This window comes from Podarcis cretensis (assembly GCF_951804945.1).
Source record: "Podarcis cretensis genome assembly, chromosome: 9".
NCBI classification, from domain to species: Eukaryota; Metazoa; Chordata; class Lepidosauria; order Squamata; family Lacertidae; genus Podarcis; species Podarcis cretensis.
The window spans coordinates 75,137,560-75,161,839 of NC_137178.1; the positions used below are offsets into that span (position 1 = coordinate 75,137,560).

Genomic DNA, 24,280 nt, shown 5'->3' on the forward strand with positions numbered 1-24,280 from the left:
CGTAGCCTCGGCCCCGCCCGCCTTTGCCCTCGGAGCGTCTCGCCAGCGGAGCAGCAGCAGCAGCAGCGGCGCGTGGCCGTCGGAGGAAGGAAGCAAGCCAGGAGGCCGGCCAGGAGCAGAAGCCGCCGCCGCCGCACCGGCCGCCACCCAGCCGCCGCCGCCGCCGCCACCCCTTCCCTCCCTCCCTCCCGCGCGTCGCCTCACGGCCGCCGCTTCTCCGTCCCCTCAGCCATGTTGGCAGCCGCTCAGCTCCTCCTCAGCCGCCGCTGCGCCGCGCCCGTCCTCCGCGGCCTCGCCCCCCGCGCGGCCCCCGCAGGTGAGGCGCCCCTCCTCCTCCTCCTCCTCCTCCTCCCGCGCTCCCGGCCGCGCCGGCGCCGGAGCCGCGGCGCTCGAGGCCTGGCCATGTCCTTGCCGTGACCCCGCCCGCCCGCCCGCCCGCCCGCGGGGAGCCCATCGGCCGCCTCAAGGCGCCGCCGCTCGCGCTCGGCCCGGTTCTGGCGGGTCCCCTGCCGCCCGCCCGCCCTCCCTCCCTCTGACGCTCAGGGCGACCCTGCGAGGGGGGGGGGGGCGGCGGCAGGGGGAGAGGGAGCCGGGTGACCTTGGCGCGGGAAGCGGCGGCGGCGACGAGGAAGGTCGCGGGCCAGCCTGCTCTCCCTCAGCCGCCCCCTTTCCTGGGCTCCGGAGCTGCCCTCGGTAGGAAGGTGACGGAGGGGCCCGGGTTCAAATCCCGCGCTCGGCCGTGGATGAAGCTCTCTGGGCGCGACCTTGGGGTCAGCCTAGCCTGCCTCGCAGGGTTGTCGGGAGGAAAGGGCGCAAATGCAACGAGGAAATGATTTTGAAGGGAGGAAGAGGCGGAAGAAGATCTCTGCCCGGTTACTCAGGCGGGATAATGTGCTTTGGAGTATTCCTAAGAAAGGAGAGTTTCCCCGTCTCTTCGGGATGGGTATAGCTGCTTTGTGCTGCCTTTTGGGTCTGATCTGCAGGATATTCCCTCAGTTTCTGCTCCTCCTGGTTTCACTTTTGCATGTGGCTCTGCTTCCATTTCATGGAATAGCTTGCTTCTCTTAAGGACCAACTGTTAATTTCTAGGTGCACATCCTTTAAGGCTCCCCTCCTGCCTGAAAATGGGCTCATATGCTGATATGCTGTCAGTCCAGGCTTGAAAACAGTTGCAGTCAGAGCCGTACATGTTCTTAGCTTGTCCAAAGAAATGAACAGTTTACTGGGTGACCTTGAGCCCACCAATCTCTCCCCAGCTTCCCTGCCTCACAGGTTCACTGTGAGGATGCAAATGAGTAGATCATGGGTAGGAAAACTCAGGCCCGGGGGCTGTATCCGGCCCAATTGCCTTCTAAATCTGGCCTGCGGATGGTCCGGGAATCAGCATGTTTTTACATAAGTAGAATGTGTCCATTTATTTAAAATGCATCTCTGGGTTATTTGTGGGGCCTGCCTGGTGTTTTTACATGAGTAGAATGTGTGCTTTTATTTAAAATGCATCTCTGGGCTATTTGTGGGACATAGCAATTCTTTCATCCCCCCCCCAATATAGTCCGGCCCCCCCATGAGGTCTGAGGGACAGTGGAACTGCCCCTTGCTGAAAAAGTTTTCTGACCCTTGGAGTAGATGATCCTGTTTGAATGCTACCCTGAGTTCCTTGAACTATGTGATAACCTGTCTGTATTCCATTCCCATTTAAGAAGGACAGTTAAGGCCATGATCTGCTTAAGGGTGCTTCCAGACAGTCAGTATTTTGAAGGAGGGATTCAGGCACATACTGGAACTTTAGGTTTGAACAATTAAAGTGGAGTTATTGCCCTGATGCAACAAATCCATGTTAAAAAGAAGGGTGTTTTTTTGCAGTTTGGAATGTGGCAGGGCAATGAATTGAAAACTGGGATGAATGAATGGGAAGGTGTATGAACACAGCATAAGCATATCAGAATGAATATTTATTGTTGTATATAAACCCCAGAAACAAGTCAGAATGACGGCTCAGTATAGACTGACATAGACTAATCGCTGAGTAATCTTTGTGCAAGCCAATCAAGATGGGTATTTAGTAAGTGGGTCAAATGGAGGAGCCCTAAGATAGGGACATCTGGAAAAAATACTCTGCCTTATGAACTCACTTATGCATGGCTTTGTTGACTTGTTCCAAACCAGGATCTTTTCAAGTCAGTGTGGTCCCAATTTACATGTGAGTTGGCTCTATACAATAGCTTGATTGTGAAAGTAGTATCTAAATTAATTCCCATCAGGCAAATTGGCTCAATAAAACTTCACTGACATTGAGGCAGTGCATTGGAGAACAGTGTTGATGCAGTCATCAAATTGATGCCTATTTTAGGTGAAGGCTCCTAGATACTTAACAAGTTTTGTACGGCCTTTGTGTCTTGTACTTATCCCCCAAGATGGCAGGTGAAGGTACTGGAAACTAAGAATACCATTGATGCTAAGGACTCCAGCAAATTTTGCATTCATTTAACAGATACGATTTACCACAAAATCTGAGGACGTTGAAATACTGACGGTACTGAAAATTGTCTTTGACCACCAACATTGCAACAAAGCATGTTTTACTTTAGAGCAGCTGTTCTGAGATGGAGGCTTATTAGCTGAAGAATAGAAAAATCAAGAGTGAAATGGATAATTTTCAGCTGAAATGCTAGCATCTCATTTCTTTGGGTAGTTTTAACACCTGGCATTTTAAAATTCCAAGCCCGTCTAGTTTCTTCTGTGGATTGTGCAACAGCAAGACAATGTCCAGAATGAAAGCAGGTTTTTACTCTTGTTTGAGTTCATTGTACTGCTGAATTGGACTAAACGAAGTGAATTTTTGAATTAGATACTATTTATGCAGCAGCAGTAAATGGCACCTTAAATCTAGGTTATGGTCGCTACAACAGAATGTCTATTTCCGGGGGGGGGGGGGGGGAGGTTGGACTAGATGACTCTATGGGTCCCATCCAATACTACAATTCTAATATTCTATGATGGCAGCTACATTGCTTTACTTGCTCTTACAACAGTGCACTTCTCCCAGTATGCAAGAAGGAGAAACATACACTATGGAAATGGTTTTTACTATGGACTAAGGGAGAGGTTTTTAGACTGTGGTCGCCAACCAGGTGCCCAGATATCTCCACATAGTCGCAATTAGACCCACACAAGTAGCAAAATGCCACTGGCTAATTTCTAACACTGACAGTGATCCTGCAGGATGTGTTAAGTAGAATATGAACTGCTACTCTGGTGACACACTTTAGAACCCTTAGATATATCTGCTTCAAATCTTTGCCAGAGATAATTGAACTTTGGAACTTGCTGCCTCCAGGTACTTATATCACACACACACACACACACACTCCTTATGAAGTGACTCCAGGCATATCTATTTTTTCAAGCCTGTTCTATTTAAGTGAGCTTTTAATCTTCTCCATTATCTTCACTTTCTCTTGTGTGTCTGTTCCCCCCCACCCCAGTTTATAAACTTGAAGGCAAGGTTTTGTTCTTAGTTCTGTATACTGTACTGTTCAGAACACTGACTTATTTTAGATAGTATTGAAGTGTGATTTTAATTATTATCACTACTATTAACTATCCTTCTGGCATACATTCTGAAGCATTCAGGGACTTCGTGTTTTCCCCTGAAAGCACCAGACTAACTATCTCAACTATGTAAATAAGCCCAAAGGTGACTTGCTAGCAAAAAAATATTACTGTATTTTTCGCTCTATAGGACGCACTTTTTCCCCTTCAAAAATGAAGGGGAAATGTGTGTGCGTCTTATGGAGCGAAGACGCCATAGCCCCGCAACCCTCTCCCGGCTGGAGAGATGATGCGTGGCTATGGCAGGAGCCTCTATAACCGTGCGCCACCTCTCCAGCCGGGAGAGCGCGCGCGGGGCAAAAGAAGCCCCCCGCGACCCTCTCCCGGCTGGAGAGGTGATGCGCGGCTATGGCAGGATCCTCTTTAGCCGCACGCCACCTCTCCAGCTGGGAGAGCGCGTGAGGGGCTAAAGAAGCCATAGCCCTGCGACCCTCTCCCAGCTGGAGAGGTGACGCGCGACTATGGCAGCAGCCTCTCCGCTGCGCCTTTCTGCTGCTCCCTGACCTCTTTGGGGCTGGTGGTGGGCTTCCCCCGCCAGCCCCAAAGAGCAGGTCGAAAGGAACCTGAAGCCTGGAGAGTGAGAGGGGTCGGTGCACACCGACCCCTCTCGCTCTCCAGGCTTCCAAGGTGAGAACGGCACCTTGTTTTAGAGCGGGAAAACAAGAGGGGGAAAATTCTCCCCCTCTCTGCACAGCGCCTCCTGCCGCATTGCTGAAGGGGCGCTGGGCAGAGAGGGGGAGAATTTTTTTTCTTGTTCTCCCCCCTCTAAAACAAGGTGCGTCTTATTGTCCGGTGCGTCCTATGGTGCAAAAAATACGATAATCTAAAGCTGGGAGGGATACCTGTAATGTGTGCGTTTAAAAGTTAGGATAATTTACAAAATAGCAATTGGATTGCTGGAAAGCTTATTCTGATGGGATGGTAATTAGATTTTTTAGGTGACTTAACTTGCCATGAATGCTGAAGATATGTTGCTCCAGCAATGCAAATCAATACTCTGCTGTAGTTTTTCTACCCTTCGCCTGCTGCCTCCTGCCCCTCTCTCCCTCTTCGGGCAGGAAATGGGGAAATTCATACAGCAACCCTTGTGCACAGCTGGGCAAACCTTTTAAAGTGGTGTAGTCTAGGGCTGTTTCAGTGCATGTTTCTCTTTACTGGGGAGGGAGGGGGTGATGACATAGTGCTTCAGTAGAAACTCTGGCAGCTACAGTCTGGAAGTGATGTGGGGATGGTTCTGCTGACCAAAGCAGAGAGCTGCATTCCTGGGATTTCACGTGTACACTGACTTCCTATGCATGCCTGCTGTGTTGCAGCTTTACCTTGAGCTCTTTAATATCTTCCTCTTCTTCCCACTTTCTGTTTTTGTCACAGCTGTATTGCCTGTGCGCTGCTATTCTCATGGGTCACATGAGTCAGATGAAGAGTTTGATGCTCGCTGGGTGACGTACTTTAATAAACCGGATATCGATGCCTGGGAGCTAAGGAAAGGTAAGTGAGGGAGAGTAGTATTGAAGAGCTTGAGAAACACTCCTTTGCTGTGTGCTGCTGCGGCTGCAGCTGAATGGAGACATTTCTGCAAGCTGGTTGTGGTAGCTTGCATGGAGCAGTCAGTCCATTTTTCTTCAGTTCCTGCCCAACATTCCACCAGCCTTAATGGAACTGTTCCAGAGCATAGAACCATAGAATTGTAGAGTTGGAAGAGACCCTGAGGGTCATCTAATCCAACCCTCTGCAGTGCAGGGATCTCAGCTAAAACATACGTGACAGTTGGCCTTCCAACCTCTGCTTTTAAGATTGTACCTCTGGTATTTTAATAGCTGTATGAGTAGTAAAAAATGGTCATTTATCCTAACTTGCTGAAATCGAAACTGATTCAGTGTTTCTGTCAGTCCCTTGATGTTTCAGCCATGCCTCACCTTTTTAAGGCATATCTTTTGTTAGGGAAAGAGAGATAAGACTGACTTCGGCTGTACATAAGAGGACAATGGTATTAGGGCGCTGAACGAGCACTAAACTGATCCCTTTGACTGTTGAATGCCTTGCAATATTCTATTTAAGGTAAGAGGAAGTGTACAGTTTTTATTGTGTTGACGGTTGTCAAGACAAAATGGCACTTTTTATTGGGTGACTCTTCTTCGCTACAGAGGCTGAACAGCTATTGATAGTTTAATAAAGTAAGCTTTTAGAAAACTCCCCAAAGTATGTGAGTTCTTAAATAAGCAGGGAGCATAAAAGCCACAAACATTCAGAATCTTAAAGTTGTGTTTAACTTTTCAAGTTTAAAGTCCACAATAAATGGAGCTTTGCTGTGGAAATTGGGATCTGTTGGATGGGATGCAAAAAAACAGAATTGAAGTTATGGCACTGAAATGTCATATTACAGATTTGATCTCAGATTTTGTATGTGGAATGTAAGCAACATTTCATGTTGGCTCTACAAATTTTGTGTACTGTGGCAATATCAAATATCAGAAGTCACTTGCAGGAAATTTGGTATTAATAATATGTTCTGGCATATTTAGATATAATCAGAAATGTTAGGAAGAGAAATTGAGCCTGTTTGACACACTCCTGAACTTGTAAGAACAACAGAATATTCTCATTCTTGTTCATTCCCACAGGCATGAACACACTGGTTGGTTATGACCTGGTTCCAGAACCAAAAATCATTGATGCTGCTTTGAGGGCATGCCGACGACTAAATGACTTTGCTAGCGCAGTCCGTATCTTAGAAGTTGTAAAGGTCAGTGAAAGATACATGAGTCTGAGCAGCCAACACCCTGCTTCTCCATTTGCCTCTGTGTTTATAGTGTGTATATTGTGGAGTTCCGGCTTGCTGGTGATCCATAAAGAGCCTTTGCACCCTGTGTAGACATTTGTTTGACTAGCCTTGAGAGCCTAACAAATTTTTCTAGCCAGCATTGTCTACTTTAATGGTCATTGGCTCTCCACAGCCTGTGACATATGTCCTTCTAACCCTGTTAACCTTGATCTTTTTGACAGGATATGTGCGGCTGAGTGGAACTTCCTGTACAAAATACATGTGCCCCTGCCCATTTCCCCACAAAAATTTACCAGGCTACTTATAATGGAAGCCTATGCATGTAAACTCAAAAGAAAGCCCCACTGAGTTCAGTGGGATTTGCTTTCAGGCGAGTATAGATTTGTAGCCTCATATAGCGTCTAAACCACAGAGCCTAGGGCTTGCCAATCAGAAGGTCGGCAGTTCGAATCCCTGTGACGGGGTGAGCTCCCGTTGCTTGGTCCCTGCTCCTGCCAACCTAGCAGTTCAAAAGCACGTCAAAGTGCAAGTAGATAAATAGGTACTGCTCCAGTAGGAAGGTAAACGTCTTTTCCGTGTGCTGCTCTGGTTTCGCCAGAAGCGGCTTAGTCATGCTGGCCACATGACCCAGAAGCTGTCTGCAGACAAACACCAGCTCCCTCGCTTGGCCAGTAAAGCGAAATGAGCACCACAACCCCAGAGTTGTACGCGAATGTCCTTAACAGTCAGGGGTCCCTTTACCTTTACCTTATAGCCACTTTCACCTCTAATAGCTGGATTTTGAAGCAGTAAATTGTTGCTTAACTCTTGGTGAAATGCTTTTCTCTTGTGTGTATTTTTTTTATAAAAAAAAACAACCTTAAGACTATTAAAGAATTAACCCTATTGACCTTGAATATGAATCTGTCTTGGTTTTGTTAACTTTAAATTCATTTTGTGTTCTTTCAATTAGGACAAAGCAGGGCCTCACAAGGAAATATACCCATATGTTATCCAGGAACTTAGACCAACATTGAATGAGTTGGGAATCTCAACTCCAGAGGAACTTGGCCTGGACAAAGTGTAAACATTATTGGTAAGAGAACAAATCTTCAGTCCTTTGTGGAAACAGCTTTTAAATCATCCATCTTCTTTACCAGGCTCCTAGACAGTAGCATGAGGGTTCCCAGGAGATCTCATGGGGCCATCTGAGATCTTGCAAGCTCTCAAGAGGTGGGAGCAGTTCCAGGAGTTGTTCTGACTGTGTGTGATTTTGCTTTTATGCACAACCCCCGGGAACGTAACCCTTGTGCAAGTTGCAATTGCCCTGCACGCCAGATAGAGTTTGAGCTATCTTGAGTAGAACACCAAGGCTTCGTTTTCTAGGTTTGCCTGAGGAAAGGCAGAAAAAAGGCTTGCAAATTCCCTGCATTCACCTAGCGCCACCCTCTTTTCTGGTGGGCCATTCTTGATGTACTTGAAATGCAGTTCTTATACTTAAGTGATTAAAAAAGACTGGAGAAAAGTACAGTGAACACTTCTCATTCATCAGTGTCAGGCTCCTTATTTCTGAATCTGACTCAAATACAGCCATATAATATTGGTGCTTGCTTAGTTGTCTGCATCAAATAACATCACTCCTGGCAACCAGGAGTGTTTCTCCTGCTGTCATATGTGCTGAACTTACAGTGGGGGGTCAAGCACTCAGCCTAAGCTTAGCAACTGCTGGTCTGTTAATGGAGCAGCATTGGAGACTATGCAGACACGTCACCCTTAAATAGGACAGTGCTATGGAAGTTGGATGTTTAGTGGCAATACATGCAATGCTCTGCTAGCTTTAAGCTGTCACTCATTTAATGTACAGAAAAAAGCAGCAGAGCCCCTGCTAGGTGTAGTGGCACCAGGGAGGAGAGAACGGACAGCATTTAATTGCACGCCTGCACAAACATGAATTGACTTTAGTAATAAAATGCTGTGTTCTCATAAGTATTCATCTGGGGCAAGTGGCCTTTGCAGGGAGAAAGACTTTTTTTCCAGTGAGAAGAATCTGAGCTGTTACTCTAATGTTGCATTGTTTATAGTGAATTGGGGCCCTCATTTGCAGCCACATAACCACAATCTACTGCTTGAGCACCATATGCTTTGTGTTCTGTGTAAACACTAGAATCCTGCAGACTTTGAATGAAGAGCTGCAACTCTGTATGCAGTTAGAAATGTTTTACTGGTTCCCATGCTTCCCTGCCCAAGCAACAGAAGGTGGCCTTCAGTCCATCAATGACATAGGGCAGTTCTGCTGGGTGCCCTTCTTGGTCCTTGGTCTCTGTGGCCAGTGGCTGCTGCCACACATACTAACTCCTTGCAGGCAGGCAAGCAGGCTTGCGACAGCAGCCCCAAGAGATTTCCAGGCTGAGTTTCTTCTCCCCACACACCGTCCTTATTAAAGTGGGGTGCTCCCCACTTTATGCAATTTCACTTATATGTGTGGGGACCCAGAATGTAATCCTTGTGTACGTGTGTGTTTATTTGGGTGTGTGTGTAAAGCCTGTATTCTGGAGATGACTTATCAATTTTATTTACAGTGGTGCCTCGCAAGACGAAATTAATCCGTTCCGCGAGTCTCTTCGTCTAGCGGTTTTTTCGTCTTGCAAAGCAAGCCCATTGACGGCTTAGCGCTATTAGCGGCTTTTAGCGGATAAGCAGATAAGCGGCTTAGCGGCTTAGAAAAAGGGGGGGGGGAATGAAAAAAAACCTGCAGGAACTCGCAAGACATTTTCGTCTTGCAAAGCAAGCCCATAGGAAATTCGTTTTGCGAAGCACCTCCAAAACGGAAAACCCTTTCGTCTAGCGGGTTTTCCGTCTTGCGAGGCATTCGTCTTGCGGGGCACCACTGTATTAGTTTATTTCATACCCCACAAAATGTACTTCCCCCCTTTTTTATAAAAATGACCAGAGTGACTAAGAACAGTACAGTCCTGAATAAAAGAAATAGGAACAAGAAAGCCATTGTACAATAAGATAACATAAGAGCAGATTAAGAACGGCAGTAAATCAAAACACAATTATTTTACAAATACAGATTAAGACACAAAGGCTTGTGTCCAGTACTGTGTGCACGGAGTCCCACTTGTGAAACAGGTTGTTGCTCTCCTCTCCCTGTGTGCCATCCACACCTGCTCTGTAGGGGTTCTCCAACCCTTTGGAGCAGATTCTGAGGTTGCAGGGAGAGGGGTGTGTGGTGTGTTGTACAGGCAAAAGTCTGCAGTGCTAATAGAACAGTAGCATTGGATGCAACCCAAAGCAGTAGAGAGGACTAAGCAAAATCAGCCCAGTTTGCCAGATACCTGCTAAAATAGAAAGAATATAGGGCAAAAATGTTAAGCAAATGTTGTTGAAAGAAATTTTTTGAAGGGCTGCTGGGATATATGGTGTGTGTGCGTGCGTGCCATATATATATGTGTGTGTGTAATTCTTTAGACTGCATATATATATTTGGAGATATGAGGAAAACACAAAGGTCACAAGGCTGTGGTAGGAAAATGGTCTTTTTACACCACTGGGCAGCAAGCTGTTAATCTGCAGCTGCTTGGTACACAGATCAGATTATGTCCCCCCAACTATCCATTTTTTCTCTTTCAGAAGCTTTCTTGTGGGGGGGGGTGAGGCAGAAAGAGCTTGAAAAGTGTAGAAATGCATGAACTAATCCATGATATCTGTTCTCTTCCAGATGAGCTTCCTGTGGGGTTATTGTTAATGCTATTTGATTGTACAACAATTGCCTGGAATCAGACGTTAAAATATTACTTATTTGAAATTACTACTTCCTTTTATTGAGTCCTGGAGTATGTGTTGTGAAGCTGGACCTAATAAAGGGGAACTGGTTTGAACTGAGTGTTCTTTGTAGCCTGTGTTATTATATACTAGAAAAGAAAATCTTATTTCCCATAATAAAAGTGAATAAACATGGGGTACAGAACTTAATCCTCAATTTCACAACCTGACAATGGGATTCTCAAACTTCATTTATTGGTGGCAATGACATTCAAATTTTTATTGCTTGTGTGTGGATCCCTATAAAGGACATTGAAGGAGGTTATCATTACATGTTTCTGTTTCAAAACACCATATGAGTTCATGAAACTGATGGGGCCAGGAGCTTGACTTCCTTTTCCTTGTGCAGATCCTATGTGTGCACTGCTACACAAAAACCACAGCACTGAACTTGCTTGCTAAGGACAGCCTCTGTTTGATTTATATATCTGGCCCTTCCTCCAATCAGACACACAGGGTGACTAATGGCGAGAACCAGATAAAACAACATCCAGTGAGAAAACCATTAAAAATTCCATAATTCATGATAAATATAGTACTACTACAGCAATGCAAATTTTTAGCTCTTGAGATGGCAGAAATGCTTGAAGGTATTTGATCAATATTTAGTGGAGTCCTGTAAGTTGGAGGTACTAAATAAGGATCCAGACAAAGTTCATTGAGCTTAGATCAGATTGAAATCAATGGGGCATGTTTAAAATTGGAGAGAACTGAGTGCAACTGGTAATAACCCTTAAGATTTTTTTATATAGAAAATCTTTATTAATTTTCACATAAACAAATACCCGTGAGTTACATAACATACAAAACAAAAAACACTACAAATGAATAGAAACAATAAAATAAAATAAAATAAAAAAGTAAAGAAACAGACAGAAACAAATACAATATATTACACTTACATGACAAATTAAAATATATAACTTCCAGTAATTCTCATTATACTACTTATATTATCTGAGTGATACTGGTAAGCAAGAAATACATAAAATATAATGGATTATATATATGTGTATATACACACACACACAAAAAAAAAAAAAACCCCAAACAAAATAATATGAATCTGTGCAAGGAATACAGATAACCCTTAAGATTTCTATTGGTCAGATAGCAAGGCTTCCTTGCCTCTTCACGTGAATTGTAAATTGCAGAATCGTATAGTAAGACTTCTTATATGATCATTGTAAGGTAAAAAGTAAAGGTAAAGGACCCTGGACAGTTAAATCCAGTCAAAGGCAACTATGGGGTTGCGGCGCTCATCTCGCTTTCAGGCCGAGGGAGCCTGCGTTTGTCCACAGACAGTTTTCCGGATCATGTGGCCAGCATGACTAAACTACTACTGGCACACGAAGGACGGTGACAACTGCCAGAGCGTACGGAAACACCGTTTACCTTCCCGCCACAGCGGTACCTATTTATCTACTTGCACTGGCATGCTTTCGAACTGCTAGGTTGATTATTGTATGAATGAACAAGCCCACTACACCATTACTTTGTATGCCAGAGGTGTTTAACCTGTGACCCTCCTGGTGCTGGATTTAAACTCCCATCATCATCTGTTGGCCATGATGCTTGGGCCTGATGGGAGCTGCAGTCCCAACAAGAGGGCCACACATCAGCCAGTTCTGTTTTAGTCAATTGCATCAAAACACTGATATTCCTGGAATGTGAGAGAGGGCCCCTGAGAAGCAGCGCTTGCAGCCGTCAGACAATGTATCTGCCATTCACTCCAGGTGTGTCAGTGGCCTGTTGGACCAGCTATTCATCTGCCTGGAGACTATGGGGGGTCCTGATCTGCTCCTTTACAACTGAGCCAAACACGAGCATTCACACGCTGAATTTGACTTGGGAGCAAGATAGTGTGCTTTTGCACATGAGAGGGAACAAAGGGAGAGCACCACAACAATTCCATGTTCCGTGGGGCACAGAGACTCATTCATTACCCAGAGAGGCTTGCCCGCTTGCCATATGTCAGGAAAATTCCTGACATGTCCTGGTTTTGGGGTGTAAAAAATGGTGTTGGGGGGGATTGTTGCCAAATTAGCAAAATGCCAGGGAAAACCTGGATATATGGCAGTGTCATGAAAAAAGCGCTAACTGTTCAAGAAGCTCAAAATCATTGTTTTTGGGGTAGGATGCCCCCCAAAAAGCTCATCCATTGTGGTGGTTTCCTTAAAAAAAGGTCAACAAATGAAACCAGTTTGTTGGTTTTTTTTTGTTTTTTTTTTTAAAGTGTTACGTGGAAAAAACATACGAGAGAGAGCCATTGCACATACTTTTGTAAATCAAAAAAATCTTTAATAAAAATACATTTAAAAAAAAGGAACAGGAATCTTACTTTTTGAGATATGGCAACCCTAGTTAGAGCCACTCCCTTGATGCACTATTTTTCTATCTGCAGGGATTTGTGGTGGCAGGAAAGTGCGTTTAATCAGAAAGCTAACTATAATAATAATAATAATAATAATAATTTATTATTTATACCCCGCCCATCTGGCTGGGCTTCCCCAGCCACTCTGGGCGGCTTCCAAAAAAAATATTAAAATACTGTAATACATCAAACATTAAAAGCTTCCCTACTAACTCAAGGAGTGTGGTGGAGTCTCCTTCTTTGGAGGTCTTTAAGCAGAGGCTTGACAACCATATGTCAGGAGTGCTCTGATGGTGTTTCCTGCTTGGCAGGGGGTTGGACTCGATGGCCCTTGTGGTCTCTTCCAACTCTATGATTCTATGATTCTAACGCCCCGTTCCCCCGTGATAACTAGGCCTTGAGCCCCCTGTACAGCCCCCGCCCCCACTCTCCCTCTCGCATCTCCTGCCCCCGCTCTGCGACTCCGAGAGCAGCGGAGCACACCACAGACTACGACACCTCCGGAAGCCTAGACCGTCGCCTCCGCCCCCGTCCCCGCCTTTCAGAGGCTCTTCCGGCTCCTCCTCTCGCTGGTTGGTTGGTCTCTCCTCAACGGCTAACGCGAGAGGACGAGGGGCAGGCCGCTTGAAAACAAACCAATGGGGGGGGAGCCGGCAGGGAGACGTGAGCGGGAGGCGTGGCTTCGTGTCGGTGCCGCCGTGAGGGCAGCGACGATGGAGGCGGCGGCGGCGGGAGGCGGAGCGGAGCCTCCGGGTCGGAGGGAGGCCGCGACGCTGCCCGGGCCCAGCAGAGACACGGTGCGTGGCCTTTCCGGGGCCTCTCCTGCCGGGGCTCCTCAGGGCGGGTGGGCTGCTCCTGGCCAGGGAGGCTCCACTGCCGGCTGCTCTGCTTGGGAGGGGGGCCGCCTGCTGGGGCTTTCTTTTTTTTTTTTTAAATAATTTTTATTGGTTTTCCAACACAAATAAAAACAAACAACACACTCACATACACAAACAAAAACATATAAACATGTATAGTTTCATAATCCTGTTTTCATACCCCTTGTTTCTCCGACTTCCCCATACCTCCCTTTTGCTGCATCCTTATTTTTAACATTTTTTTTTTTTAGCGATTCTCCAATAATTAATTATTTAATTCACTTTCATTACATTCCTTTTTCTTTGACTTATTAGTTACAGCTGCAATTCTCTGTTTCTTATTTCCCTGACATCTAACACTCCTCAATTTTACAGTAATTTTAAAGATATATCTTAAATTTCTTCCAGTCTTCTTCCACTGTCTCTTTCCCTTGGTCACAAATTCTGCCGGTCATCTCTGCCAGTCCCATATATTCAATCACCTTTGTCTGCCATTCTTCCAGAGTAGGTAGTTCTTGTGTCTTCCAATACTTTGCGAGAAGAATTCTTGCTGCTGTCGTAGCGTACATAAAAAACGTCCTATCCTTCCTTAACACCAATTGGCCGACCATGCCCAGAAGAAAAGCCTCAGGTTTCTTAGGAAAAGTCCACTTTAGGACTTTCTTAATTTCATTATAGATCATTTCCCAAAAGGCTTTGATCCTCAGGCAGGTCCACCAAAGGTGATAGAAAGTACCTTCAGTCTCATTACACTTCCAGCAATTATTATTGGGCAAATGATAAATTTTTGCAAGCTTGACTGGGGCGCCTGCTGGGGCTTTCGGGGCTCGCGTAGATGACCTGCGGGGTCCCCTTCCAACGGCCTCAGACGCGCGAGCTGGACGCTGGAGGGGTGGAAGGAGCGAGTTCCTTTCGCGGCGCAGCTCAACTGCGGAACTCCCTCCCGCAGGAGGAGGAGAGGGCTTCGTGGAGAAGAAGCAAGCTTGTCCCACAGCTGGGCGTGATGGAGGCTGTGCTCTGCCTCCTTGGGCCATGGAAGGAACGCTCAGGGAGCCACAGGAAGGGAGTGTTGCTTCTTGGGCTCCGGCCCCTCTCCTCGCCTGCTTTCCGCTCGGGGCATCTGGTTGGCCACTGTAATAATTAATAATAATAATAATAATAATAATAACAATAATATATATATATATATATATATATATATATTAATTATACCCTTCCCATCTGCCTGGGTTTCCCCAGCCACTCTGGGCGGATTCCAACAAAATATTAAAATACAGTAGTCCGTCAAACATTAAAAGCTTCCCTTAACAGGGCTGCCTTCAGATGTCTTCTAAAAGTCTGGTACTTCTTGTTCTCTTTGACATCTGGTGGGAGGGTGTTCCACAGGGCGGGTGCCACTACCGAGAAGGCCCTCTGCCTGGTTCCCTGTAACTTGGCTTTCGCAGTGAGGGAACCGCCAGAAGGCCCTCGGCGCTGGACCTCAGTGTCCGGGCAGAACAATGCGGGTGGAGACGCTCCTTCAGGTATACTGGGAACAGGAGGCTGAACTGGATGGGCCCCCTTTGGCCTGATCCAGCAGCCAGGCTCTTCTTAAGCCTCTTCTTCCCTGCTGGATAAGAGCAAAGGCACCTGCTCTGAGAACGGAATCTGTGGCCAGCAGAAATGCCAGTTTTGCCCATCATGGCAAATGGATGGGAGATGTTCTCTGTGATGGGGCTCAGGTGTTTGTAAAGGAGGATTCTGAAAGTTGAGGACCTGAGACAACCCTCCCCCCCCCCATCTCATATATACTGCCATATAGGCTGAAGGTCCTGTTATGAGAGAGGGTTGAATTTGGACACCATTATTATTTTTTTGCGGGCAGGGGGTGTATGATTGGGTTGTTAGCTAGTCAGGTGTTCATCAGCAGAGTGCTCCCCATTCGGTATATTACCCACTCTATTCCTTCCTACCCCAGGTTTCTTTCCCCCTGCTAATAGTCCCATCAACATTCTGCATCCATGGCAGTCCTGCTGATATCTGTTCCTTGTAAATGGATGGTGCTGTTTTGGCTACATAATGGCTCTCACAGCCTGAACCTTGGAAATTAAGGGGATTCATATACTATATTTGTGGTTGTTTTGTACTTTCTATCTCCCTTTTTGGGCAACACATGAAAGTGCATCTTGCAGTAAATAAAACAGGCATGTGTTTGATATGGGGCCAACAATGAAATAAGTAAAAAGCTGGGCATCAGTCGAAGGCAGGAAAGCTCCCCTGCTTTGGACTTCTGTGTTCTCTTTGGGGTATAATGGCTGTCAAATGTCTCCTTCTGACAGGGGCAGAGGGACAAGAAGAGGACAAGCAGGGAAACACCAGTGGAGAAAAGGGGGCCGTACCTCATGAGCAAAACTCCTTCCATTCAGGATAAGCTACGTAAGTCAGGACTGGAATCTACGTTACATGAGGGCACAGCCTTCACAAGTATGGTGGGCTCACTGCTTGAGGAGCCATGGAAGTACCCTGCTTAGCCTGACTGCAGGCTCACCTAGCTCAGTGTCTTCTTCCCACAGTGGCCAGTAAGATGCCCACAGGAAGCCCATAAGCAGCTCATTTGCACAGTAGCACCATTCGCACTCGTGTTCGTCAATAACTGGGGTATTCAGAGCACTGAGACGGGATGAGTCACCCCTTGCAGGGTCAATTTAGAGACATTAGTTTTGCTTTTAGCAGACATTAGTTTGTAGTTAGTGTGTGTGTCCCCAAGATTCTGAGGCACCTTGAGGGCATCCCTGCTTTGACTCCGGTTACCTTGTGCAGATCCCACTTTGCCTCAGAGAATCCGTCTGAAATACCCCACTTTTATCATGATTTGACCAAAGCCTCCACTCGTCTCTAGTTGGATCTAAATTGCTGTTAGGAGGAACAATAATTCAATACCTGCTTACTGTGAGCCATGTACAGCCATGAAAGAAGTGACAATGTAGGCAGGAGAAGAAGTGATGGCAATTGTTCCTGCTTGAGCTTCATTGTGGAGGAGCAGGGGTGGAGCGTTCCTGTGGCCTCAACAATGAGAGATGTAGCCCAACAAATCTGAAGGGGCACAGGCTCCCCAGCCATCCAGCAAGGTACAGACACGGGGGTGGGATGTCAAAGGGTTTCATGGATTAATTATTTTCTATGGAAATTACTGACTTAACTAGGAAGGCAGAAATAGTTGTGGTTTCTTCACTGCTGAGCAGAAAGTGCTCTCTCCTTGCTGCAGGAGCAAGGCAAGGCAATGACATGGAGGATAAGGCTCGTCCATGCTTACCAGCCACAATAACTAGGTGCTCCCCCCACTATTTCAGATAGGAAGCCTCTTTATTCCAGTTGCTGGGATGCGCAAGTGGAAATAGTATTGTTACGCTCAGGTTATGCATGTGGCTTTCCCATTGAGGCATCTGGTTGGCCAATGCGAGGACAGGATGCTGGACTGGATGGGCCCTTTTTGGCCTGATCCAGCTGCAGGTCTTTTATGTTCTACACCCCATCCTACACCTGGAAGCGTTTTTGCAACACCAGCAGGTGGTGTGGATTCACCCAAATGTTTGCTGCAGGGGTGGGAACCCCTGGGACTTCCCCAAGATGGCTTGCACAGCATAGTTGTCACGCCAACCCACTTTAATAGATGGCAAACCCCTGAGAGTGTGTTTTGGCATCTCCTGGGCAACTAGAGGATTCAGATGATTCATGTCCTGTGCAGGCAGCCTTTCCCCAGAGTGGGTTTTTCTGCTGTCCCTTTGCAGTAAATATTTGTCTGAACTTGCCCCACAGGCAGCACTTGGCTGGTGGGGTGGGGTTTAAGGGAGGCGATCCTCCCCAGGAACGTGGAATACAGCAAATATTCACTGAGTTTGCCTTGGTCATTTTGTGGGCTGCAGAGAAACATCGTGAGATGGCAAAGGCGATGCTGCGGAGGAAGGGAGGCGCATTCTCAGGAGCCGTCCGGCACCAGCCCAAGCTACCAGCCAAGAGGTCTAGTCCATTTTCTTACTGTTTGGGGGGATTTTGGGCTTTTTTGTGACCCTTAACAAGTCCGCATGTGTTAGGTTAGGCTGCTAACGTTGGTGTCCTGCTAACCTAATCTAGCGCTCTCTCTACTGCTCCCCGTGATGGGGTGAATTCAGAAAAGCAGCCAAAGGCCTCCAGAAATGGCACAATTAAAGAGATGGGCCAGTGCAGCTCAGAGGTAGAAGCTCTTGCGTTGTAGGAAGGTGGTGCCAGGTTCAGTCCGCGAGATCTCCAGGTGGGGCTGGGAGACACTCCTGTCTGAAAGTGGAGAGCTGTGGGCCAGGCTTGGGCAAAGAGTCCTCTGCATTTGGCCTGCCAGGCCTTTGGGGGCAAGTTGTACTCACCTGGCATCATACTGCTGGGTGTCAGGAGCTTCTGAAGCTTTGAACCAAGCAGGATTGTACTTCTGCAGATCTGCTGATACTCCGAGTTCAGTCCTGCTTGGTGCAGAGCACAAACGGGCTCACTTGGTTGAGGTAGCTTCCTCTGTCCCCGTTGTTGATAAGTCAGCCTTGACTGCAGGATTCAGCTTTGAATGATTTGAAATGTGCTTCCAGAATACGCAGATAACAGAACCTGACTTTTTTGCACCTTGAGTCGGTGCCAAAAGCCACATCAGGTTTGTCCAGTTGAGACAGTGACTTGCCCAAGGCCATCTTCTGCCTGAGTGACACAATGTCCTTTGCACCAACACCCTTCCCTTCCCCTTCCCCTTCCCCCACTCTCAGGTGCTTCATATTGGTTTTTGCCTCTTTCTCTAGGTCAGTGAAGTTCAACAAGGGCTATGCTGCCCTCAGCCAGATCTCAGATGAAACCCTGGTGTCCCTGGACTCTGACAGGTGAGGGGTGAGTGGGACCTGCTTGCTGATTGTGGGTAGGGAAGGCCAAAACAGTTTGAGCATTGCCACCAATTTTAAATGGCTCTAAAAAGGAGTGTTAGCAAAGAGGATCAGTCTGTGAACGGGATACCAGTCACATTAGCCCTGTAGAGCTTCCAATTTCAGAAACAGTCTTCCCCTGAAGATATGGGGGAGCAATGGCAGGAGTCAGCATTGCTTGTGGGCTTCCCAGAAGCATCTGGCTGGCTGCTCTGGGAATAGGATGCTGGACTAGTCTGATCCAGCAGGGTCATTTTATGTTCTTATGGGAGACAAACTTCCTCTCATGTCACAAAACCCTATTCATTCTTAGCAGAGAACTGGGAGCCAGAAGTGTGCTAGAAATACCCTTTCAGTTTGTGCTGACCCTTGGTGTTTTTCTCTCCTAGTGATGAGGAGCTGGAATCAAGATGTTCCTCCGGTTACTCCTCTGCAGAGGCAAGTCTGGTGCATGGCTTGCTCCTTACAGGCAATGAAATTGACCTGCAGGTGGTGGGGTTTGTCTGCCTGTCTCTTTGACCTTCTGATGGTTAGTGAGCAAAGGCTTTTATGGCAGGTGGGGGTGGGGTGCAAGATGAACCTCAGGCGCTCATGTTGCCTGCTCATTAATCTTGGGGTGCAAAGACCCTCCAGATGCTGTCAGACTCCATCTCTAGCCAGCCAGTTGCCAGGGATGGGAGAGCGTGCTTTGTGTGTGCATGTGTCCCAGTAAGCATGTTGTGACTGACCATGAGTGAGGAAATGTAGGGACATGGAAGTGTGTGCACACACCTGCATTTTCTCACTGGCATGCTTGCTAGGAAGGAGAGCTCTCCAGGCCTTTCTTCCTGTCCAGTCCTATAAGGGGACACAGTTCTGAATAGATAAGCATAGGAATATGCTCTTAAGTGTTCTTAGGATTTGAAAAAAAACAACCATAATTAAAATGCACAATAAAAGAAAACAGTGAAGAAGCATAGCAAGTAAAACAGTGGGGTAAAAACAGTTAAGGTAATTAGATCAGGAAGTTCAAGTTCAGGAGAATGCTTGCCTCAGCCGGTGTGTCTTCAAGAGCCAGCAGAATGCCACTACTGATGGGGCTCTCATATTTCTGCATGGAGCGCAATGCAAGTCACTGATTCCACCAGTGGAAAACCTTGCCTCCGTGTTACCACAAACTGATAACCAGCAGGCCATGTCTAATTCCATAGTCCTCCAGCAGATGTTTTCAGCTTGTCCCTCCTCTTGCTTCTCAGGTCAACCAGGATCTCAGCCGCCAGCTGCTGCAAGATGGGTATCGCCTCGATGAAATCCCAGACGACGAGGACCTTGACCTCATCCCTCCCAAGCCTGTGTCATCCTCACCATGTCCCTGCTGCTTTGGGGAGTCTGCCTCCTGCTCCATCCAGTAAGGATCCAAAGAGCAGGACTGCACTGCACAGGTCAAAAACCCAGCACTTTCCCCCCTTCCTTTCAGACGCCTGGAGGTCCAGCAGAGGCAATGGAGTCTGGCACCGAGCCTTGACCAAGCCGATAGGGAGCAGGAAGAGGGTGCTTTGGTGGCTGGGAAAGCGGGGTGCACCGTTGCCCGGCTTGCACTTGCCCGGGCACCAACCAGCCTCTTGAAGCTCTTATCTGTGGTGCACATACAGGACTGTTAAGTGGAAGCCCTTGCAAGGCTCTGAGCCAGCTGGCTCCCTTGCCTGGGAAAGCCTTTGGAGAAAGATGCAGATGGAAGAAGAGGACAGGGCAAGCGTTTTCCTCCTTAAAGGCAAACAGCCAAGCTTTTTTTGTGAAAGGGAATGAAGAATGGACTAGGACAAGTTAAAACTTTAGTTTACAAAAATTACAATGGGGGGGGGGGAGCACAGCAATCACTACATCGCGTCAAACAGATTTTCCTCACTTGCTCAGGATCCTTTCCTGGACTCGTGCTTGAGCCACAGCCTCCTGCGGTCCTTGTAGAGCTGGACTATTATGTTGTCATGCGGATTTCTGGGATGGAGAAGTTCCTCTATCAAGCTGCATGGATGGAGCACCGCCTGCTAGCTCCTCGCAGTCTATTGAACTCCCACCCAGCCCTCTGCTGGCTTTGCTGCCTGGAAGCTGCTGCTCTCACCCCTTTCCCTTGAGGAGCTTTCAAAACAGTTTCACCAGCTGCTGCATCGTCTCAAATTGACCCTCAGCATTAAGTCTTGGCCTGGTGAAAAATGGACCTACTGAACCTTTTTTCTTGGCGTGGGAGGGAGGTGTATTCCTCCCCTCCCACAGATAGAGGGGAAGGGTTCACTTGCCTTGCCTTGGAGGCTGGTCCTCCCTGGCAAAAGGGCCAACAAATCTGACATCCCTGGCTCCGGATGAGAATCCTGGTTGGTTTAGGTCATGGCTGCCTCACTTTGACTGGGGAGCTGGTGCTGATTCAGACATGCTTGTGCCTCTCCCCTACCCTCTTCCGAAGTGAATAGAGACCAAGCAGAGGAGGAAGGCTAAGGTGCTAGCGCCCATAGCCTCATTTCTGTGTTGCCTGCCTTTGTGTGATGAGGGGTCTAGACCAGGTGTGACTCCAAGCGCCATCCAAGCGCTGCTGTTGGACTTCAGCTCCCATCATCCCTGTTGGCCCTGCTGTGTAGGGTTGATGGGATATGGAGTCTCCCCAGTCCCTGGCGTCTCCCCCAGTCCCTGGCGGGTACCAGGTTGAGGAAGCTTGATCTAGTGGGCCACAGGTCTCCCATCCCTGCATCAGTTCCTGCTATTCTGACTTAATTTCCCCATAATTAGAATTGGCTCATGCAGCCTCCTTTTGATTTCAAGCAGTGCATAGTGTGTTTTCCATGCACACTAAGTGACGCTTGTGAGCAAGAGCTGCGATCTAGCCTTTCTGATTCGCTAGCACCAGCTGTAGTTCACTTTATGTGGCAGTTGTGGAGAACAGGGAGGGGAGGAATTGCCAGCATTTGTGAGTGTTGCTTTGTGAGGTACTCTGCTAGCATGCAAGTTGGGGCCATGATCTCCCCTCCATCTGGTGCTTTCCAGTTGTGCTGGTGCTTTCAGCCTAAGCATGGCCAGCGATTAAGGAGCTACGGTCCAGCAACACCTGGAAGGCACTAGGTTGAGGGAGGAAGATGTGCCCTGTATATTTGGGCAGCCTCATTGAGTAATAAATCCGTATGAACGGGACCCCCCTTTTGCTGCCTTGGTCTGGGGACCACAGCAGGCTATTACCTCTGCCGTCTAAACTGAAGCTTTAGTAGCAAGAGATCCAGAGGTCTCTGAAGGCACTAACACAACTTGAGCAAGATGCCACTGCACTATTGTCCTCTGTTACTGTAAGTAGCTAAAAGTGGCGGCTGCTTCCCACCCCCCCACCCCATTTCCTGGAAAACTTGCCAGTAGGGATGAGATAGTCTTGCCCTACTTGGCAGACTTGACCCTAAACCGGAGTTCTCTCTGCTCTGTTTAGCTGTTCCCAGGTGAATGGCACCCAGGAGGCCATTTCCAGTTGGATATATGTGCTTTGCTAGAATTATTTGTCAAGAGATAGGCCATAACACAGGCCAGTGTTTATTCACTGGGGAACATGCTTAGCAGGAGGCGGCCAAGTGAACTCTGCACTTTCCAGCCCTTCAGTAGAGAGAGTTGGTTGCTGGTGCAGCCACTGGGTTACATAGGCAACTGTCCCCACCCCCAGCTGCCTTTCATTTTCTATATTTATTTGTGCTGCCTGCAGCATCCTCTGGAGACAACTTCTCCATGGTAAAAGGTTGATGTTCTTGGACAGGTTCAAGCTGTTCAGTCCTAGTTGCAGTAAGCTTTTAATAGTGTGTAACGTTAGATGAGGTGGACAGTGGAGAGCCAGGACACTAGTAGACCTGTAGAGAGAAAACTGCCCGCTTTCTGCTGCAAAGTAAGCTTGGCGGGCTGACAGTGTTGTGTATGTTGGGGTTTCAGGGTGGAAAAAGGAGTTCAGTGACTGTCCTATAATGTGTTTAATAAGCTGCCTTAAAATATTGAAATGCATTAAATGAAGTGAAATTGAAACACAAACCAACCTTGAAAGGCACAATCTTATTGGATATTAATGTTATTGTATATGCAGAGAACTATCTAGCAAATAGTTTTATATTTACTGAGCAAGGGAAGTGTGCATTAATAAAACTCTACCTTGTATTCACAAGGCTTGGATCCTTTTGTATGTGAAATGTTTGTTCCTTACCTGCGTGTTACTGAAGAGGCCTGCAGTAGGATTCCTCCTGGGGTCCACTGTGGTGGTGGTGGAGGAGGAGGGCAAGAGGCCGTTCATAGTAGACGTAAGGAGCCTGTGGTTCTCCTGGCATTTGTGGGAGTCTCTCCAGCCTGCTGTTCTTTCCGCCTCCCATGCTCCTTCAAGGTTTTGAATGTCCTAACCTCATCTTACTTGGACAAAGCTCTTTATTCGGCCTTTTGAAAATGCAATTTTAAAAGCAACTTTAGCCCAAGAAAAACATACACCAGACAGGTTATTCTCAGGGCCTGTCCTCTACAGCACCTTCTTTATTTAGTCAACTTTAACTTGTTGCATTTGACTCTTAAAACAACTGATGCTTTACACTGGTGGGAAGATTTTTTTGTTTCTGAACCCATCTGAATTTCTCCCTGTTTCATTCTTTGGGGATTATTAGCTATAACTATAGCTGTGAAATACGGAATACAGTACAATGGTAGCAGGAATACTGGCTCTTCCAGGGGTCTTTACTTGCACACACTCTGTACATACATCTCAAACCTCCAGTTAATTTAGGAACAAAATAGTTTGTATAAAGTGTAGAACTGGGTCCACACATCTCTTAACACAAATGGTAAGAAGTGGTTGACTGCAGCTATCAAAATGTCAAATGCTGAAACGACAGCTCTACAATTTGCAGCGCCAGAGTCTGGAGTCAAAATCCATTTGACGGATGACCTCAAGATTTAAATTCTGATACACAACCCCTTAAGACAACGCATGTATTCTGCCAGTCCCCCAAAATCCTATTTCTTTTCACTTATAACTGTTATTTCAGTCTCTGAAGGTTCTGTATTTCCCCCCTGCACTTTTATCTCTAGAATCATTATGCAGAAGACAACAGTCGCTCCTGCTTGGCACTCTGCTGTGGTAAGGACACACTCATATTTGGCGGGAAGCTAAAGAGAAACTGGGGCAATTCTCTTTGCTGAAATATACTGAGCCCCAAATGAATGAGCATGCAAATCAAACCAGAGTTGTTGAATGGAAGCGAAAGTGGACTTTCCCTCCCTCCGTAAGCAACAACTTAGAACACTGCAACTTCAAACTGTATTGAAGGTAGAGTGGCTGGGCTTTCTGCTTCCCAAGCCACTGAACTGAACTTTGGGTGAGGAACCTTTGACCCTTTAGATCTTACAGGACCCCAACGCCCATCAGCCAGAATGGCCAATGGTTCTGGATGATGGGAGCTGTAAGCCAGTGGCAACTGAAAGGCCACCGCTCTGCCCTGCCCCAAGGCAGCGCCTGTTCCTTAGCAATGCTTGAATTTATAGCACTGACTTACCCAAGAGTTTAGGGCACCATCAATCAATGATTCTAGTTACAGGTAGAGTAGCCATGTTGGTCTGCTGTAGTCGAAACAAAGTAAAAAAATTCCTTCCAGTAGCACCTTAAAAGACCAACTAAGTTTGTTGTTGGTATGAGCTTTCATGTGCATGCAAGGTATCTGAAGAAGTGTGCGTGCACATGAAAGCTCCTACCAACAACAAATTTAGCTGGTCTCTAAGGTGCTACTGGAAGGAATTTTTTTATATCGTTCAATGAATTTTTCAGCAAGAGGTGGAAGCAAGGGGTAGCGCAGAGTGATTATAACACTTGCTTTAGCTATTGGTACATGTACTTTGAAATTCCCGGTAAGTAGCTTCACCATACAGTGAAGATGTGGTTATCTGATGTTTTTAAGGGAAGAGCCATTCT

The 24,280-nt window shown here is 47.0% G+C and overlaps 4 protein-coding genes across 6 annotated transcripts in view; 3 read left to right on the forward strand and 1 right to left on the reverse strand.

Annotated features, from left to right (window-relative positions):
* The window catches only part of EDC3 (enhancer of mRNA decapping 3), a 296,364-nt gene that overhangs the window by 133,286 nt on the left and 138,798 nt on the right, over positions 1-24,280 (reverse strand). The gene's annotated exons all lie outside the window — the stretch shown is intronic.
* Positions 157-10,262, forward strand: COX5A (cytochrome c oxidase subunit 5A). 2 transcript variants are annotated; one of them, XM_079991770.1, is made up of 5 exons: positions 157-316; positions 4,984-5,100; positions 6,234-6,355; positions 7,347-7,469; positions 10,098-10,262. In XM_079991770.1, the coding sequence occupies exons 1-4, from the start codon at positions 232-234 to the stop codon at positions 7,458-7,460; spliced, it is 438 nt and encodes a 145-aa protein (XP_079847896.1). In that variant the 5' UTR covers positions 157-231; the 3' UTR covers positions 7,461-7,469; positions 10,098-10,262. The 2 variants fall into 2 exon arrangements, with proteins under 2 accessions (XP_079847896.1, XP_079847897.1); XM_079991771.1 differs by lacking the exon at positions 157-316 and adding an exon at positions 925-943.
* Positions 753-24,280, forward strand: part of SCAMP2 (secretory carrier membrane protein 2) — a 64,382-nt gene continuing 40,854 nt past the window's right edge. Inside the window, exon 1 of the mRNA XM_079991686.1 lies at positions 753-856. Within this exon, the coding sequence (XP_079847812.1) occupies positions 830-856 (27 nt within the window). The 5' untranslated portion in view covers positions 753-829. The remainder of the gene's footprint in view (positions 857-24,280) is intronic.
* On the forward strand, positions 13,220-22,503 carry FAM219B (family with sequence similarity 219 member B). 2 transcript variants are annotated; one of them, XM_079991758.1, is made up of 6 exons: positions 13,220-13,372; positions 15,751-15,847; positions 17,335-17,428; positions 18,226-18,303; positions 18,732-18,780; positions 19,578-22,503. In XM_079991758.1, exons 1-6 carry the CDS (start codon positions 13,289-13,291, stop codon positions 19,731-19,733), a joined length of 558 nt encoding a protein of 185 aa, XP_079847884.1. In that variant the 5' UTR covers positions 13,220-13,288; the 3' UTR covers positions 19,734-22,503. The 2 variants fall into 2 exon arrangements, with proteins under 2 accessions (XP_079847884.1, XP_079847885.1); XM_079991759.1 differs by having other exon boundaries at positions 18,732-18,871; positions 19,578-19,715.